General features: G+C 37.5%; 1 protein-coding gene across 2 annotated transcripts in view; it reads right to left on the bottom strand.

Moving 5' to 3' along the window:
• The window catches only part of LOC149289873 (nesprin-1-like), a 129,969-nt gene that overhangs the window by 28,174 nt on the left and 84,738 nt on the right, over positions 1–17,057 (bottom strand). Inside the window, exons 91-110 of one of the 2 annotated variants that reach the window (XM_089490176.1) lie at positions 16,829–16,961; positions 16,345–16,527; positions 15,580–15,729; positions 14,538–14,714; positions 14,132–14,287; positions 13,450–13,605; positions 12,079–12,249; positions 11,389–11,522; positions 11,046–11,250; positions 9,932–10,114; positions 9,664–9,810; positions 9,427–9,581; positions 9,116–9,263; positions 8,385–8,479; positions 7,768–8,002; positions 7,350–7,544; positions 6,530–6,655; positions 6,042–6,197; positions 4,324–4,482; positions 3,927–4,093 (exon numbers count right to left, since the gene is read on the bottom strand). In XM_089490176.1, coding sequence (XP_089346302.1) covers positions 3,927–4,093; positions 4,324–4,482; positions 6,042–6,197; positions 6,530–6,655; positions 7,350–7,544; positions 7,768–8,002; positions 8,385–8,479; positions 9,116–9,263; positions 9,427–9,581; positions 9,664–9,810; positions 9,932–10,114; positions 11,046–11,250; positions 11,389–11,522; positions 12,079–12,249; positions 13,450–13,605; positions 14,132–14,287; positions 14,538–14,714; positions 15,580–15,729; positions 16,345–16,527; positions 16,829–16,961 — 3,231 coding nt within the window. Of the gene's footprint in view, positions 1–3,926; positions 4,094–4,323; positions 4,483–6,041; positions 6,198–6,529; positions 6,656–7,349; positions 7,545–7,767; positions 8,003–8,384; positions 8,480–9,115; positions 9,264–9,426; positions 9,582–9,663; positions 9,811–9,931; positions 10,115–11,045; positions 11,251–11,388; positions 11,523–12,078; positions 12,250–13,449; positions 13,606–14,131; positions 14,288–14,537; positions 14,715–15,579; positions 15,730–16,344; positions 16,528–16,828; positions 16,962–17,057 lie in introns of those variants that run through there. The other variant, XM_089490177.1, reaches the window with a different exon arrangement.

Raw genomic sequence — 17,057 nt, 5'->3', positions numbered from 1 at the left:
ATATATATATATTTTAAGGGGTAGGATCTTAGATGACACTTCAAGAAGAAGCATGCAAGGAGCTAATGAAGTTTTGAAAATCAAATATCTGGATCTGGTATGATAAAAGCATTGTGGCAAGAGGAGAACACAGTCTTACATAGTATTATACTAGTTTAAAGCTTGGATTTTACTTTGGATCACGTTGGTGTCATTTTGGAATTCATTACTCTACTACGAGGTGTGCAAGTATCAGCTCATAAGTTAAAGGCCACAGAAAGTCGGTAGCCAAGTTTCTGCAGAGCTTTAAACATTATAAACACAACACAAAACCTGCACAGGACATAACGCTATTCTGCAGCATGTGTTCGAGACAGGTATTGACATGACCTGGCAACGTGATTACATATGCTGTTATAAATTGTCCCCTACAGACATCTGACAAATGTTAGCGATGCATGGTGTTCCGTTCTCCAGCTGTACTCACGTTGTACAGTAGAATACATAACTAGAAAAACACTATTGACCCCTGACACGTCTGTGTAAATTTAGAACGTGGCAGACAGCAATCACTTCACACTATCATGTTGCCCAGTTCACAAAACAAAACACGAGGAAAATAAGTTGGGGAGATTCAGCCAGGACAGATTCCAAGCCCAGACGCTATTGTAATGCAAACCACTTGTAGGCCAAGTTCTATAAAGACGGTAGTCTCCTTGCAACAATAGAAGGACAGAAAGTGTGGTAGGTCACACTTATGACAACTCCTCCTGGCAGAACACCGCTCAAAAACAAACAATTGCAATATATAACCCTGGTTAAGTGATTTGTCACATAAATATTATCTTTAGTCAAAGTTCATACCTTTTTATTCAGCCAACACAGAAAAAGAAATAAAGTTACATAAAATTCCGGGACTTAGGAGGTCTCTTTTTTAGATGGAAAGAAGAGATGTTTTTGTAACTACATGTTTTTTATGTCTAGCCTAAAAAAAAAAGGTATCAACCTTTCTCTTGGGCTAACAGGGTGATATCCTATTTTATTGGGGTAAATTCTTGGCGATTACGATACTCAAAATACAAAAAAGTGAAGCGCAATATTCTAATTAAATATAAATATTACACCTTCTGGTGAGGTGGTGCCGCAAAGACACACGAACAAACTCCCCAAAATGTTCCAAATTAAATAGAATCAATACATTTATTCACTTATTATTTGGGTGCGCAGACACTTGTGTGGTTTTGATTATCTTGGTGATTACGGTTGAGTGAGACTCTCCACCTATGTCAACTCATGTCTAGTAGACTGTGGTGAGACCCTTTTTCTAATAGTTTTTGCTTAAAGTTTATTGTAACTAATTAGGTGGCCTTTGTTGCTGTTTTTATGAAAAACAAGCACATTTCTAGCTGTAACATAATTGCAAAACGGTTTTTTAATGAACAACTTAATCGTCAGTTTCCAGCTACAATAGTCTAAACTGTATTTCTGATCCATCTCATGTTATTTTAATGGTCAAAATGTGCTTTTATATATATATATATATATATATATATATATATATATATATATATATATATATAATTTTTGGGAGTATTTTGGAGTGTCAGCCCTTAAATTATGTAATTATGTTATAACTGGGATTTTTAAAAAAATAGTAATGTTTACTTTTTGTGAGGAGGGAGGAGGGAAATTTTGTCTCTGCGATCTACTTCTGCTCCAGTGAAAGTGAATGTCTGGAGCCGGGGCTGGTTGGTGCCTGTCAGCTGTTGTGTCTCATAATTTAAGGGGAGAAAAAGCATCTTACAGAAGCCTGTGAATTCGCAATGTACTTCACAAGCTCAAATCAAATGTATGTTCGAGGTCTGGGGCCAAAGGAATCAAATGACACAGAATTATTTTAGAAACCAAGTAATTCAGAGAAAGTTAACCAAATTATCTGTAGCCTATTATATACATTTTTGTACTAACATGATTGCAACTGTTTTACTGAGGATTACTTCAATTCAATAAATAATATTGCAATGGGAATAAAGTTATTATTTGGGGATTATGCAAATTCTTGGTGCTTTCCATGATATAATAATAATAATACACTTTAAAAGGGAATTATAGCTAAAGTTACTGTTTCCAAAAACTGAGGACAAATATGCACCACACAACAGAAAGTCTATGGATATTTCATGAATAGAATTGTCCATGCATGCAGTAAAGGAGCCCCAGAGAAGAAACTTAGATTATGCCAAAAGATCAGAACCAATAAACCTGCTGACTACATTCTCCTGATGCCTTAAATCTTAGAATTACTTCTATTCCCAAGCATGAGCAAAAAACAATGATTTGCATGCACGCAAAATGCAACACGTATCCTGCCTTGAAACATCACAGTCGCAGTCCGGGAGATCAGGATCCTCAGTAACGTCCTCTGCCATTTGATGGGTCCCCAGATCGGCTATTGTTGCCGCAAGCACCAAAAACATACTCATCAGTAAACGCAAGACCATCAGCTAAAAAAGCCCTTTGTTTGAAAATAAAATCTTTTGCTTCTGCCGTGAAGGCACACACGAACGATATGCTATGTGCCCGGATCTGTGCAACGTGAGACTGAGTGCCTGGACAAATGGTCACGCTTCTAAAAAAAGAACCTCTATCGGGAGCATGTGCAGTATGAGTCTACTGGAATGCAGTTTGTAAACATATGCCCCACCATTGCCGAGTACAGCTTCGACGGGACACTTAACATCACATAATCGAATTCATACAATTAAGTTGTGCAACACCATGGCAAATCCAGAGACTATGAATCTATTTTGCGCATAGCAAACAAATAGACTGTACAGTATGGGATAAAGGAAATGTAATTCTGATAAATGTAGCCTTACATTAAACATACTTCTAATCTAATTAAACATACTTCTAAATACTTCTAATCAGAGTAACCCAGAATTCTGTTTTCTCCCAGCCCTCACTTCCCTTATGCTGAGTCGAGCTAGGAACTTGGGTGCTACTAAAAGAGCTGCTCCTAATTTAGCTGACCCCAGTGGTGCTTCCAGTTCTACCCTTCTATAATCTGTAACGCTAACTTGATATAAAGATGAATAGTTCAAACCTTTAGCAACCTGGACAGCCCTAATCACTTGTCCAGACAAGGCTGATAATCACATAACTATACATAACTCTACATATTTACTGTCCATCCAAAAAAACCCCAAGTAGCAGTCTACTTCACAAGCCATTTACAGTGACTACATATAAATGGTCTTCCCGCCCAGCACTCCCAATGCATCTAATACTGAAAAGGAGTATTTGAGAAGGCACTGCTAGAAGTGAACTGACCAGCTACAAAGAATTCAGATCATTTGAACTGTATTCCATAGCCTTCCACACTACTAAAGTCATGAATCAAGCATGTGCCTATGATTCAGACTCTCCATCATGTGTTTGTCCACTTGGATGGACTCAAATTCAGATTAGTTAAATTCTATTTAAATGTTTGAATTTCTTCTGTCCTTAATTTTTCATTTCTCTCTACCATATTACATATACTTAGAACATTTGCCTCATGTACACGCTAGCTGGAGTTCTCACCACTATTATGCCGTTCATTAGTATTTCTCTCACTACTACTATGCACGTATTTGTTGTGTCACAGACCTCCTTACTCTGTCCTCCTTTTTATTTGGAAGGAAGTGCTTTTCCTACTCAATTTGTAAGTCCATCTATTGAAATGCAATATTGATGAACATGATAATGCCAAAGCAGAAAAACTTCTCAATTGATGAGCAAAAATGGGTGATATATAATGGGAAACCTGAGCCTTGCAGTCAAACAGTCTTAAACGTATAATTACGCTTTTTTACTTGTGCTTTTGAGTTCTAACACTAGATCCTTGAATTGTTATCTTTGTAAGCAGCGAGCCATGTGTACTGCATGTGTAACTCGTGTCTTACCGTGCTCCAATGAGATCCAGCAGATGCTGCCACCTGTCGTTCACTTTGCCAAGTTTGTAATCGATCTCAGAAGCCTTGCTTTCATGGCTGGCCTTGGCAAGCCTTTCGCCCATGTGCTGCAACTGCATCTTGTTTTCCTGAGCTAATTCGATTTCCTCCTGGTAATCCTAAGAAGCAAAGAATACCCGGAGAACATTATCTGCAAGGTGAGGATGAGTTTACGACGGAAAAAGACAGTGCTTTCAATTTGATTGCTGTTCCTGTTACATAGGTACTAAAGTGCCCCAGTCTCTATGTGAAAATCTTTATTGCCTTCCCAGACCTTAGCAACTATCATATAACGAGAACCTCTGTTTCATATTTTGCTTACCACTACCTCTTTTTTTGTATGTTTTACCTTTTTAAGTTTCTCGATCATCTCTTCGATCTTAAACTCTCCGTTCTGGGACACCTTGCTCTCCATCTGAGTGAGCCACTCGCACAGCTCCTTGTTTTTCTCATTGAAGATGGCCCACTCATTCAGCCTTTCGCTCACTTGCTGTCTTCGCAAAGAGACCTGCAATAATAAGCCACATGATGGAATCATTTGCATATTAATGACATAAAACATAAAAAAAATCTTTCTTTTTTCATACAAAGAACTATGTTACAGGCTTGTAATTTTTTTGTCTGATTAAGTATGGGAGCCATTATATTTTAGGAGAAAAGGCTTATTTGTAAGACATAAATTCAATGTACATTCCTTGATTACTTATTATTGTGGAAATGTTTATTTTATTTTTTTATTTAAAAAAAAGCATAGGCTGTCTTTTCTTTTTACAAATTTTACAAATTGAGAAAACAAAGGGCTAGCCAAGAGGTAGACCTCTAGCTGCTGTTAATTTACAATAATTACAATTGGTTACATGATTCTTAAGTATGCCAAAGGTATGGGAACTGCAGCATAATTGCACCTGAAGATCGAAATGTTGGGGATCTTGATGAGTAAAACAAGCAACCTGAAGTAAAGGGGTTGCATAGGCAAGCAGTAATAATAATAGGTGGAAATCCTTATCATCCATGGAGTGTCTGTCCAAATGGAATACCTTTTTCACAAAGCTGATTGTATAAGGGAAATAAATGAATGCACTAGACACAAGACATCTATGCGAAACATGCAAGCATCATAGAAACATCCGCAGTGTTTCTGATTAAGGCACCAAAAAAAGGTATTTGCCTTTTATTCACGTCTGTTTCTCTAGCTTGACCTCACAAATAATATCCAATGGACACTTACCTCTTGCCAAGAATAATGGCAGAAATGTTTAAAGAAGGGACCCACAACATCACAGCATAACTATCCGTAGAAAAGAACTATTTCTACGCTCTGTTTAACTTTAAACTTCAGTAATGGTACATTTCCTCTTGTGGTTCTCACCTCAGAGCCCAGGAAACAATGACGACAAGCTTAAGACTTGATGATATTTAAAATCCCTTTGCTTCTGTTGGATATTTTTTACTGCGGTAGTGGGTGGGACGTTTCATGCAGAAAGAAATGCATTTTGTGAAATCTCAACACAGAAGCTGAAAACCGTTTGTATCTAAATCTCGGAGTTCTAATCCGGAAGAATGTGCACCAAATAGACACAGAATTTAACAGCACATAACAACCATTTTCTTCATGTAAAGACTCGCACTTTAGTCCATGTTCTCGTCTTAAATTGATGATACGTCTATCCCATTTAGGGTTGGACTAGGATTTTTGGTGCTGCAGGCAACCACAGATTCAAGTTCTTCTTCTATGCCTGACTATAAACACAAATTTACTTCCATAGACCATAGCAATCTTTTGGGAGCCCCCCCAGCAGTAAAATGATGGTTGTACAGGACCAATGACGTACTTGGTATGTCATCTGTAAATATTGCTCAGACTCGAGCAGTCAGTCTAAAGCAGATTCCATTGCATAGCCCGGGTCCTTTGGGGATTAAAAAAGGCACAACATTTTTTAAAATAATAAGATTTTTGTACTCCTAAATCTAGCAACATTTCATGTCCACTTGATTTCTGCTAACTGCTCATTTTAAAATGCCCTTGATGTTTTGCCAAAAGTATTTTTAGGAGAGTGGTCAAATCACCTGGTGACAGAGTTCCTCCCACTGCCGCTGCAGCAGCTCAATGCGCTCATTAAGTATAGCAATATCATCTGCATTGATGTAAGCAGCGAACGAATCCTTCAGGCGTGTAAGATGAGCTAAATCTTCTACCCACCCTTCAACAGCATTTTCAAGTTCCTGGAAACAAATGTAAAACAACATGACTACATTTTTAATGACAATTAAAAAAGTTGTTTTGCTTCTTTTCAAAAACAATTTTTGTTGCGTTTTAGCTGATGTGTAGAAAAAAACAAAACACTTTACTGCACTGTATCATTCCGCCATAGTCACAGCTAGCAAAATTTGGGGGATAGAGTCTCTCAAAAGGAGGCTGACAACATTCAGCCTAGGGAGGTGAGCCCATACAAATGGAACATTATGTCTGTGGCTGAAGCAAAACAGAGCACGAAAACTCTATGTTAACATCAATTCTACTCAATTCAGATTAAGGGCTAAAATAATGTATTTACCTTGCAACGGAGTTGTTCTGCATGCAACTCATCATGGTGTTCTGGTAGAGGTAGTGAGAGATTCTTTCTAAAGTTCCTAAGTTTTTCCAGGGATTCTGCAATTCCCTTTTCACATTTTTCCCAGTCCTGGAATAAAAAAAAAAAGAAGTTTTTATAGGAATATATAAAGTATAGGATATATATATATATATATATATATATATATATATACTGTATGTATATATATATATATATATATATATATATATATATATATATATATATATTGTTTTGCATACAGAGCCAGTGTAGCAAACCAGTGCTGATCCTGCAAGCAGTCACTGCAGGTCTGTTTCCATAAGGAGACTAATATAATTGCACATTACACCAGAATCCTGCAAAGTCTTGGATCACATCCAAAGGCTCTGTAAAGCTGCAATATGATTCTATGCCAGGAGTCGTGAAACTGCTTAAACCTTTAGATTCACCTTAACCATCTAATAGCAAAGGAAAATTAAGCATAGCTGGCACAAACATTATTCAGTTTGATGTACCAAAGAGCACTGGAAACCATATGAAATACCGGGGAACAAAACAAGACATCTAAGAGACCATATGAATTCCCAGCGATTCATCCTTTATGTTCACTCCCACACAAAAAAACTTGCAGAATGCACAAAATGCAAATAGCATCCTAAATTATGAGGTCAGATAACAGTAGCCTCACTGCAGTGTCCATTATCCTATGCATCTGAATGCAAACCTCCATTAAGTGTTGAATGAATAAATTAACAGACCTTATACACTATTACAGCACATACATCAGCATCCTAAAACATACTTTTAGTAGGAATGCTAACTGTCTCTTCTGCTCTTCTAGCCTGATTGTGGTAGCCTTCCACCTCTCTTGGATATCCATTAGTTCTGCTTGTAAGGTGGCCTCCGCATCACTGTCAGCAGACAAGAGCAGCTGTTTCCCAGCTTCGACTGTCAGGATGTAGCTCCCTTGCTGTCTGTGAAGCACTTTTTCTTTGAGCTGTAAATTAGTAAAAAAAAGTAGTTAAAACACCAAACCACAACCGTGTTTTTTTACGCTCCAACATGCGTGAGAAGAATCCATTCAGGGCAGGACATTGATTGGATAAATGGTGAACCTGCCAACCTGAAACACAGATCTGTTTTCAAGAAGCTAATATTTCATTTAATGGTCTTCAGGAAAAAATAATAACTAAAATACATGTGACAAATCTTTAGTATACCTGAATTTCATCAAGAAGGGCCCTGGCTTGTTGAAGTGGGATAGGAATACTCCCAAGACCAGTCACTGGCTGATATGACATCTCCACCAACCACTTCCTGAGCTTCTCGGCCATCTCCCTATAACGCTGCCACTGATGTATTTGGCTGTCAATAATTCCTCTTCTCTGTTGAGCCAGACGTATTACTACTTGCCATTGATTACTAAGTAATGTTAGTTTCAGGTTAAATGCGTCTCTAAGGGAGAATGATAAGACAATTAGCAACACACAGTAAAGCTAGATTGTGGAGAATAACCACTTTGCATATACTAGATGCTATTTAACAGTATGAATGATAAAGGCAGTAATCCTTTGCTACTCTCAATATTGGCCAACAAAAAAAAAAAACTTTTCTGCTTGTATACATACTTTTAACACTCATACCAGGCCAAAGGTAGGATGCCTAGCAAGACACAGTCAACCTTATGCATTTGCTTTGAGTTCCTGATTGGCATTGAGGCTTGGGAGGTATTTGTCAGTTGTATTTTTGCTCTATTAGTGCACATCGTGTCTCGTTTCCTGGCTGTTAGCTCATGACCTGGCTATTTAATTTAATACACTTGATGAACCCCTCTTACCTGTCATCCACTTGTCCTTGTTCAAGTAGGCGCTGTCCATCAACAATGATTGAATGTAAAATCTGCTGGCGGCTGAACATTTCGGCTTGGAATAACTGTCAATGGACAACAAGAACATTACATATTATTATGTTCTGTACAAAGAACAAAAAGTCATTTGTTATAGAGGAAATAAGTTGTCACCTATGCAGTGAAAAGGATTCTTTACAGATTCTTTACCAGAGCAATAAAGACAGAGGTGGTGCTATTAAATTCAACCAATGCAAGAATATACATGGTAATAAAGATTATGATTATCCTATAACTGGTTGACCAAGTGAGAAATCAGATTGCTGATCTTGAACTCAAGCAGGAATTTACCCCTAGGGTATACGTTGGAAGGCTTTTAGCCAATATTTAACATTAAGAATGGCTGGATCACAGATGATGTGACGTTGTAGTGGTAAATTAGAAAAATAAATCAGGACAAGCAATTGGGTAAAGAAAATAAATACAATTAGTATTGGTAATTGTATACATTAGGACATAAATTTAAATATTAAAATGTTAATTAATATGTTAATTAATACTGTATTACTCATGAAAGGCACTGCTTTTGGCTTAATGCATTGACAGCCTAATGATGAAGCCAAGCACACCAAAATGGCCAGCCATGTCGAAAATGTTATCAGCAAAGATAATGAACCAAATTCGGCCTTTAATAGCGCATTAAGCTTCGTCTCAATACTTGCCTCATGGGCTCTTTGCTGCTCTAACAGACTCTGGTAGTTTCCAGAAATTTCCACCACAAGCTTCTGTTCGGTCTCAATCAAAAACTCCATCCAAGTCTCACATTTTTCCAGGAAAGTCTGATGTTGCAGCAAGAAAGACTGCAGTTTGCTGTACAGAGAGACAAAAATAGTAAAAAAACCCCACAGTTTTTGCGATGGGTTGTATGGAGGTGAGAGACAAAACTCTATGACGCAAGACTCTGCAAGTATTAAAAGTGCTTTTTCATATAAAATATATTATATGTTTATATTATACTTTTTTTAAAACTTACCTGAACCGCTCTGTGGTCTGTGAAGAGATCATGGTCCAATTCCGGTTTAGAGTCTGCATCCTTTTAATTTCCTTGTCATTTAGAGGTAGTCTATAGCCTAATTCATTCAGACGATCTAAGTCTCCTGCCAGACTGCTGAACTTCAACATCTGTCTCTGAAGACATAATTATTAGATGAGATTAGAATTTTGTGGTTAATTAAAAGTTTTCCATTTCCTATACTGAAGAGTCACATACTTTAAGCTCTTCCATTCTTTCCTGAATTGTTGAGAGATCTGATGATCGATTGGGATCCTGTCCATTCAATACCTCTCCTGCTTCAAAAATCCAAGCTTCAAGGTCTTCTAGGCTGTTTACAAATGTTTCATAATCTAGAACCCCAGCCTGTAAGAGTGAAATTATTAAAATAGTTTTGAATAGAATTGTTTAAAGCTTCTTAAACACAAACTACTGACAATTTTATGGGAGGAACATATCAGAAACTGAATGTATTGGTTGTGCATACCTGGAGAATGACCTGTTGTCTGTGGAGAGCCTGCTCTAGGACTATCAATCGCTGGTTAAGGGCCAGGTGATCGGACAGGATTGTTGCCGCTGCAGAAGAATCTACTTGTTGTTTAAGCTGATCCCCCATCTCATTGAGAGTAGCCAACGAACCTTTAGAAGCACCCAGGCTTTTAAGCAGAACCTGTTGCAACACACAATAGAAACAGATATGGATAGTAGCACCTTTAGAAACCACAGTGCTTTTTATATCTGCATTTTCCATGGCTAAACCCTTTGAAGACAGGATAATAAAAATACCTACCCAAACAGGAATCAGTATACTTTTTAGGATAACTAAACTCACTAGTTAACATTACCTACAGCTTGAGATTTTTTCGGTGGGCAATCATCAGAGGTATCTAGTTTGAGAGTTAGCCTTATGGAAGCTGAGATCTATGACACTCTATGGCAGGGCTAGGATCATATAATCAGTTTCCTGTTAACGTTCAAGGGATGCCTGAACCAGTCAATGCAAGTCAGCAACTTAACAGGTGGGAGATAACAAGATGAGGAAGAATCACCATGCAGATATATTGCTTCTGTACAGAACAGCAAAATGTAGGATTTGGGAAAAGTGAAAAATCCTATTTAAGTTTTAAGGCAATGTTGTTGTCTGTCTGGAAGAGACTGTCATGACACAACACAAGATTTAACATATTATTTTTTTTATCTATTAAATCCATTCTGCTCCATATTGTTCTATGGTGAAAGGCAACCAATAAAAGAAGTGCCTGTTCTCGCCATGTTTTTCTATGGGGGAGCAGTACTGGGAAACCAGCTTAGCCTTCATTGTCTGTGCCTGCCTGACAAAGATCCAGAGACACCCATCCATGACAGGGTAGACATTCTCCCACTCCTGCTTCATTAATGTTTTCTTTTATATTAATACTGTAACCTCCATTTTTTTTATGTCTGTTTTGAGTTACAAAGACATACAAAAGATTATTGTGAGTTAATTAAGTTATTAAGTGAGTTAAGGTATAATTGCTGGGATGAAGAATACTCCCAATAAGCTCATCTAATACAAATTACACTTAAATCAGTATATTTCCATCAGTTTTGCATGTACTCACATTGCAATCTTGTATCCAGGTGGTGATTTCATCATCTCCTATGTCCTTGTTGGACGCCATCTTTAGCAGCTGATTGGCACGATCTTCTTGCTGTTGGACATTGGAGGCGCATTGGGTGCAGTAATCTTTGTATTTCTGCCAAAGCTGGAGCAGGGCTTTGCTTGAATGTAGCTGTTCTGAAATCTCCTCTAGCAAATTATTCCATCTGTTAAAAAAAAATCATTATCATACAATTGGATTCTTAACCACCGCGTGTAATGTTCATATGTCTCAGGATTTGACAATAAAAATAGGAAACAAGTAAAGAACCAGAAAACATCCATGTTTAGTTGCTTTTTTTTACCTTGCTGTGACCTCTTTTAAAGTAGTGTTAAAGGTATTTGTTACAGATGAATTACATTCGCTCAAGAGCTTGCTGGTTATGGAACTGAACGTGTCTAAGCTGCTCTCTTGCTTCTCCAACTCCCCCTGCAGGTTCTGCAACACAAAATAAAGAGCTTTCATGAATAAAACACTCCATGTGCCAGAGTCATAGGAACACACTATGGACTACTATACAACACTTAGTTACAATAAAAACTACTCAGAAACAATGTACCCAAGACACAATTATTTAGACCATATTAAGTGAGATATTTATGAAAATATAATGGGTTCCAAAATATACAAATTTCAATAAATAAACTTTTTGGGGAAAAGATGCCCATTAATGGATAGTATTAGCTGAATTAGCAGGGATTTCAAAAACTTAATATAAGAGAGAAAAACATTAGTATACAGACAGGCCTTATATTTGTGTATTTCAGAAAGATTTTCCATTACACAGCTTCTAAATTTCTTGTCTACCTCAAGACATGATACCTAGTCTACAATGTATGTGCTCTGATGTTTGGGGGTCCACACCATAAAATGATGTAATTCAACAGAAAAAATTATTTTGCGGACAGGCTATTGTCAGCTGAAATGACGTAGGCTGTGCTGGTTTCACTCTTGAGGAACAACAATAGTGATCCTTTAAGCCCAATTTTCTCACCTGAAGACTGTCCGCTTGAACCTTCACCGCTTCCATAGATCCTGTCAACAGCCTGTAGCGGGACAGGGAATACCTGGCTTCCATAATGTAACTGTTTAGCTCATCATAAACTTCCTTGTAAATGCTCCAGTGATCAAGTACTGACTGTAACAATATCTTGAGCTGACCCACCTAAAAGAAACAATACAGACATAAAACAAAAGTGACTTTCTTCTGCTATTATCCTTTCATTGTCTTCAGGGGAATAAAAGAACAAAAGCTTTAGCATTTTTGGTAGGAGCCTGCTTTTGTGAATTCAATCCCTGTTCTATCTTATTTACACTACATCTCAATCCACATAACGATAATAGCCGGACCAAACAGAACACTGTACCTTTGAAGTTTATTTTTTTGGCATTGTGTAGTTTATTAATCGTGCAGGGAAACACAATACAAATTAACCCTTAAAAACATAATTGAGAGATCTGCATTTCCGGCGAAATCTTAAAACAAGATAAATATGACCACTCGTCGATACAGCTCATTGGTTTACTCATAAAATGATGTAAAAAAATAACCATCGATATCTTTTATTGTTTTTTTGAACCTTAAAATGACATGTTGTACAATAAAAAGAATCTTGTAAGAAAACACAGCCCCCGTCATTTCCAATAGAGTGATATTTCTAATGGTAGCCAGCGTGTTTCAGCTCCAGCTCCAGCGTGGTATGGAGGGTGATCCATAGCACACTGTAAATAGGACAGTTGGGGAGATCAGAAATCTCCATTGTAACTAGCCTGTTGATCAGCGGCACACTGGGAAGCCTAGGCCAGAATATAGCGTTAGTACTAGCAATACTAGTTTTCCAATAATAGCAGTAAATTTATTCTGTCATCTAGGTAGCCCTAACACCCTTTCACCCAAGATATACCGTATACTTAATAAAAACTGTTTTCTACCATTTCCATTTGAAATTAAGAAAGTTGCCTCTGAAACTATAGATTAAAACTATGCTGTAGAGAACTTTCCTTGTCCACTGTAGATGTCCTATAATGAGCTATAAGCCAAATAGCCACGTGAAATATGTTTCCTTTTTTGTCTATTCATTTACCAATGTAAGCTACCATGTTTACCAAAACTTAATACATTTTCAAAAACATGTGCATATACTTAGAATTTTTTTAATATGGAAGTTTTTAATATTGTTGAGCAAGGCAATGTCATTTGGAGGACCTAATGTAGTTTCTTTCAGAGAAGACAAAAAGCCAATGTATATCACTACTTTTATTACTGGGTCAAATAAAAAATAGACCATGCTGTCCTGCTTTTTGGGTATGTTAACATGCACCTGAAGGTTCAAAATTATAACAACTCAAAGTTAGGCAAACTCACCATGTGATCCAGATTAGCCCAAGAATGGCTAAGTTCTCTTAGCGTGTCAATTATTACAGCGGTGACTTTCTCTTTTTTGTTCTGAATCAAGGCAAGCCCACACTGCTCAACCTTCTCTACATCCTTTTCTTTCACCTTCACCAACTCTTCAAGTTCCTAAAAAATAAGTAAATAAGGATTTGAATATTTCATTTTAAGATGAACTAGTCATGGCCCTCAAGGCCTGGTGTTTGACACTTCGGATCTAAAGTAAAGTTGTTTTCTCACTCATTAACCTAAGTTAGGCTTAGCAATCTACGCCAAACAATATTGCTACCCTGCTTTACAATTTGAGTAGCTGTTTTGATTGTAATATGTTTTTTAAGAGCCACATGTAAAAAATAGCTTCACATTGTTGGCATTGCCACTTGTAGCTATGTATACCTTGCATTCAACAAACTGTTCCACTAGAATAGTAAAGAAGCGGGAAACTTAAGACAAATCCAGTACCAGTATCTAAATACGTTAAATGATGCAAAAAGAAATGGATCACCTTTGATCCAAAACAAAATTTTACTTTTAATATGATGTGTAAATTGGATATGTTATTATGACCACCTGCATATCAATTTTAGCAGCCACCACTCCTTTTAAGTTACTTCTGGTGTTGAAAGGAAAGCCTAGTTGCTCAAGCGACCATTACCTGGCAATCTTTTAAGCTGTTCTGAACCGAAGCTGGGTCACCAATACTTTGTTGTTTCCTGAGCTTTTTCTCTTGCTTCTCAAACCAAGATTTCAAGCGTTGCACATTGTTTACATACTCGGTCCAAGATTCCAGCAACCCTTCCAACATCTGGATCTGTGCAGGAACCGCAAAATAGACATTTAATCAGAATCTTTACATTTTATCAAGGCTCCTATGTAGTATTTCAGCAAAAAAGAGGATAAGAAAGAAAAACAGGGTAAATAGAAATATTTTTCTGACTCTCAGCACAAGTGATTTCTTTCAACAAAGGACCTAAGTTGCTAAAGTTGAAAATTTTAAAAAATTGGGAATATTTATCATGCATGAGACCATTCCAGCATGTCTACCTCAGAGGTTACACTACCTTCTCTCTTATCTTGGCCTGTAGGATTTGCCAGCGTCTGTTCATAGCTCCCAATTTCTCAGCAAAGTCTGTCTTGTCGCTCCGTTTGCTCTCCACATCCTGGCTGCTGATCTGTAGCACCGACTGATTGACAAAGTCCACGGTCAACTGCTTGCAGTTCAAGTCAATCTTAAAGCCCTGAAAGAAAACAAAATATACACATTTGAGATGAAGGAAAGCAAAAAAGAATGGTCACACTTTCTCTCGCCTCTGTGTGTCCGTCAAGTGCAGGCATGTGGTATGAGATGTGTTTTATGGGGAACCACTGAGAGAAATTGGAATGGCATGAATTGGGGAGGGCTATTCTACAAACACATAGGTTGTGGAACTGATACATTCTGGTAATTGCACCAAAGAATATAGGATACCTCTGTTGTAATGTTTTAAAGAGGTCCATGTTGCACCAGCAGTATACAGAGTGGGGTTTTATGACTAAAGGACTACTTTCAAGACAGGCAGCTAATAGGATTTCATCATCTATGTCTCTCAAAGTAGAAATGGTTTAGTAAGTGAAAGGATTTATATATTTGGTGCAAGCAAATTCTTTTTTTTTGCCCTATGATTTGTTATAAGACAAAACGTGGCTTCCCATATATTAATTCCTACCAGTGATGGTCATTTCAGCAGCACCCCGGAATCTGAACACGTATGCTTTTTAAGGTGTGCTTCCCTTTCTGTATATTTTGTGCTTATTTGCAAATTCTGACCAAGCCTTAGGATTAAGCACCCCACCTGCCACGCAGGTGCCTCATAAATGGTGTACAGAGAGGGCTTTAAATTGCCCCTCGGTAAGCAAAACAGCCACAATCGGGGCTTATGTAGTGGCGGGATAAACAGTGGCCACATAGTGTGACGGAATCCCCAATATTTACGCCCCAGATAGGTGATTTTTAGATAGTAGTTGCTGCGTGTGCGCTGATCTCTTGCTTTGTTAGGAGTATTATATGGCAATAGAGAAGCAGCCACGACTCTATCGGTAGTAGTGTTTCTTCCATTACAGTACCTTGTATTTTAAGAGGTACTCCTGAATTGCGTCACATCCCACAACATTTCGGATATTCTCTTCATCCTCCTTTATTGCATTTTCCATCAGACTCATCCACGTCATAACTTCAGTAATAGCATGACGCGAAGGTAACTTGTCCATTTGAAGCTGCCAAACAAGAGAGGAGTGAATCTCGTCAGACCAAAGTATAAACTGTATTTTTAAGTAACCAATGTATTATTGTGTATTCATTAAATACATTCAAATGCTGATTAAACATTTTAATACATTCTAAAAATAAACATGCTGATCCCTCTGCTGGAGACAATTTGACTGGCTGCTTGTGAGAAGAACAAGAAAAAATGATGTCATGGGTCATTGCATCATGTGTGATGTAAAATGTAAGATCTATTTGATCTTCCTGAGTAATTCATGAGGACAACAGCGAGAAGATCATTCATGTCATTGAATACATATCTGACCACATATAGGTCCAAGCTCCCACAAGGTTATGATAGAAATAATACATATGGTATATAGTGTAGTATGGTGTTCACACAACGTCCAAATCACATAAAGTTCTATTTCACAGAATGTATTGTGGACGTTAACACCAGTAAGTTACAAAGCATTTTTCTGAATCTGACAGGTGCACAAAAGAGAACTAAAAAGCAAAAAAGAACATTTTTTAAATTGCTAATTAGGAAATTATAAATTTTCTCGAATAAAATGTGAAATTTGACAGATATTTCAGGGTTTTTTTTCTCCAATTGTGAGTCCTACCTGATGCAGCTTCTCTTGTACCACAGGGATGTGTGTGAGAAGGTCTGTCCACTGGTTATCTATTTGTGCCAGCTCGGAACGGAGCGTGGCTGTATCTACTTTCTTTAGGCGAAGTAGCTGGTTCCCAGTGCTCAGAACAGACGATTTCAGGGATGATTTGGCATCAACTTCTTTAGAAAATTCCTGGTGAAACAACATAAAAAATAGTGTTGAGACGAACTGAAAATACACACGTAGATAATTATTGTGGAGAATAGAAACATCATTGTGCATTTCAGGTGGTCTGCAAGGGCACAACATCCATTTAGTTTCACCAAAGAGTCTGCAGAAAGGATATGTGATGAATTGACTTTGAATGTGCGATACTTTTAAAATGTGTTTGACGTGACAATAAAAACTACCAGTTAGGACAAGCACCAGCAGATACAGAAAGGTTTACAAAATCAGAGAAGTGAAACACGATTTCTACACTGAATGTACAAACCAAGAATGCATTGAGATGATCTCGAACTGTTTCCAGATCTTGAGGCACAGTCACAGACTGTTCTGTCCAAAAGTCAAGTCGATCCATGGCAGATCTCAACCAGTGAACAAGTTCAGCATATTCATTCTTATATCTAGAAGAAGACACCAACTGGGAATCAATCCATCTGAACAAATATAATTCAAGTTTAATGTGAAGTTTTAAGTACACTTATTTTAACATGTCGATA

Source organism: Sceloporus occidentalis, unplaced genomic scaffold (genome assembly GCF_023333645.1).
Source record: "Sceloporus occidentalis isolate IW3139 unplaced genomic scaffold, rSceOcc1.0.p SCAF_42, whole genome shotgun sequence".
Taxonomy (NCBI): domain Eukaryota; kingdom Metazoa; phylum Chordata; class Lepidosauria; order Squamata; family Phrynosomatidae; genus Sceloporus; species Sceloporus occidentalis.
This window is presented reverse-complemented; position numbering and strand designations above follow the sequence as displayed.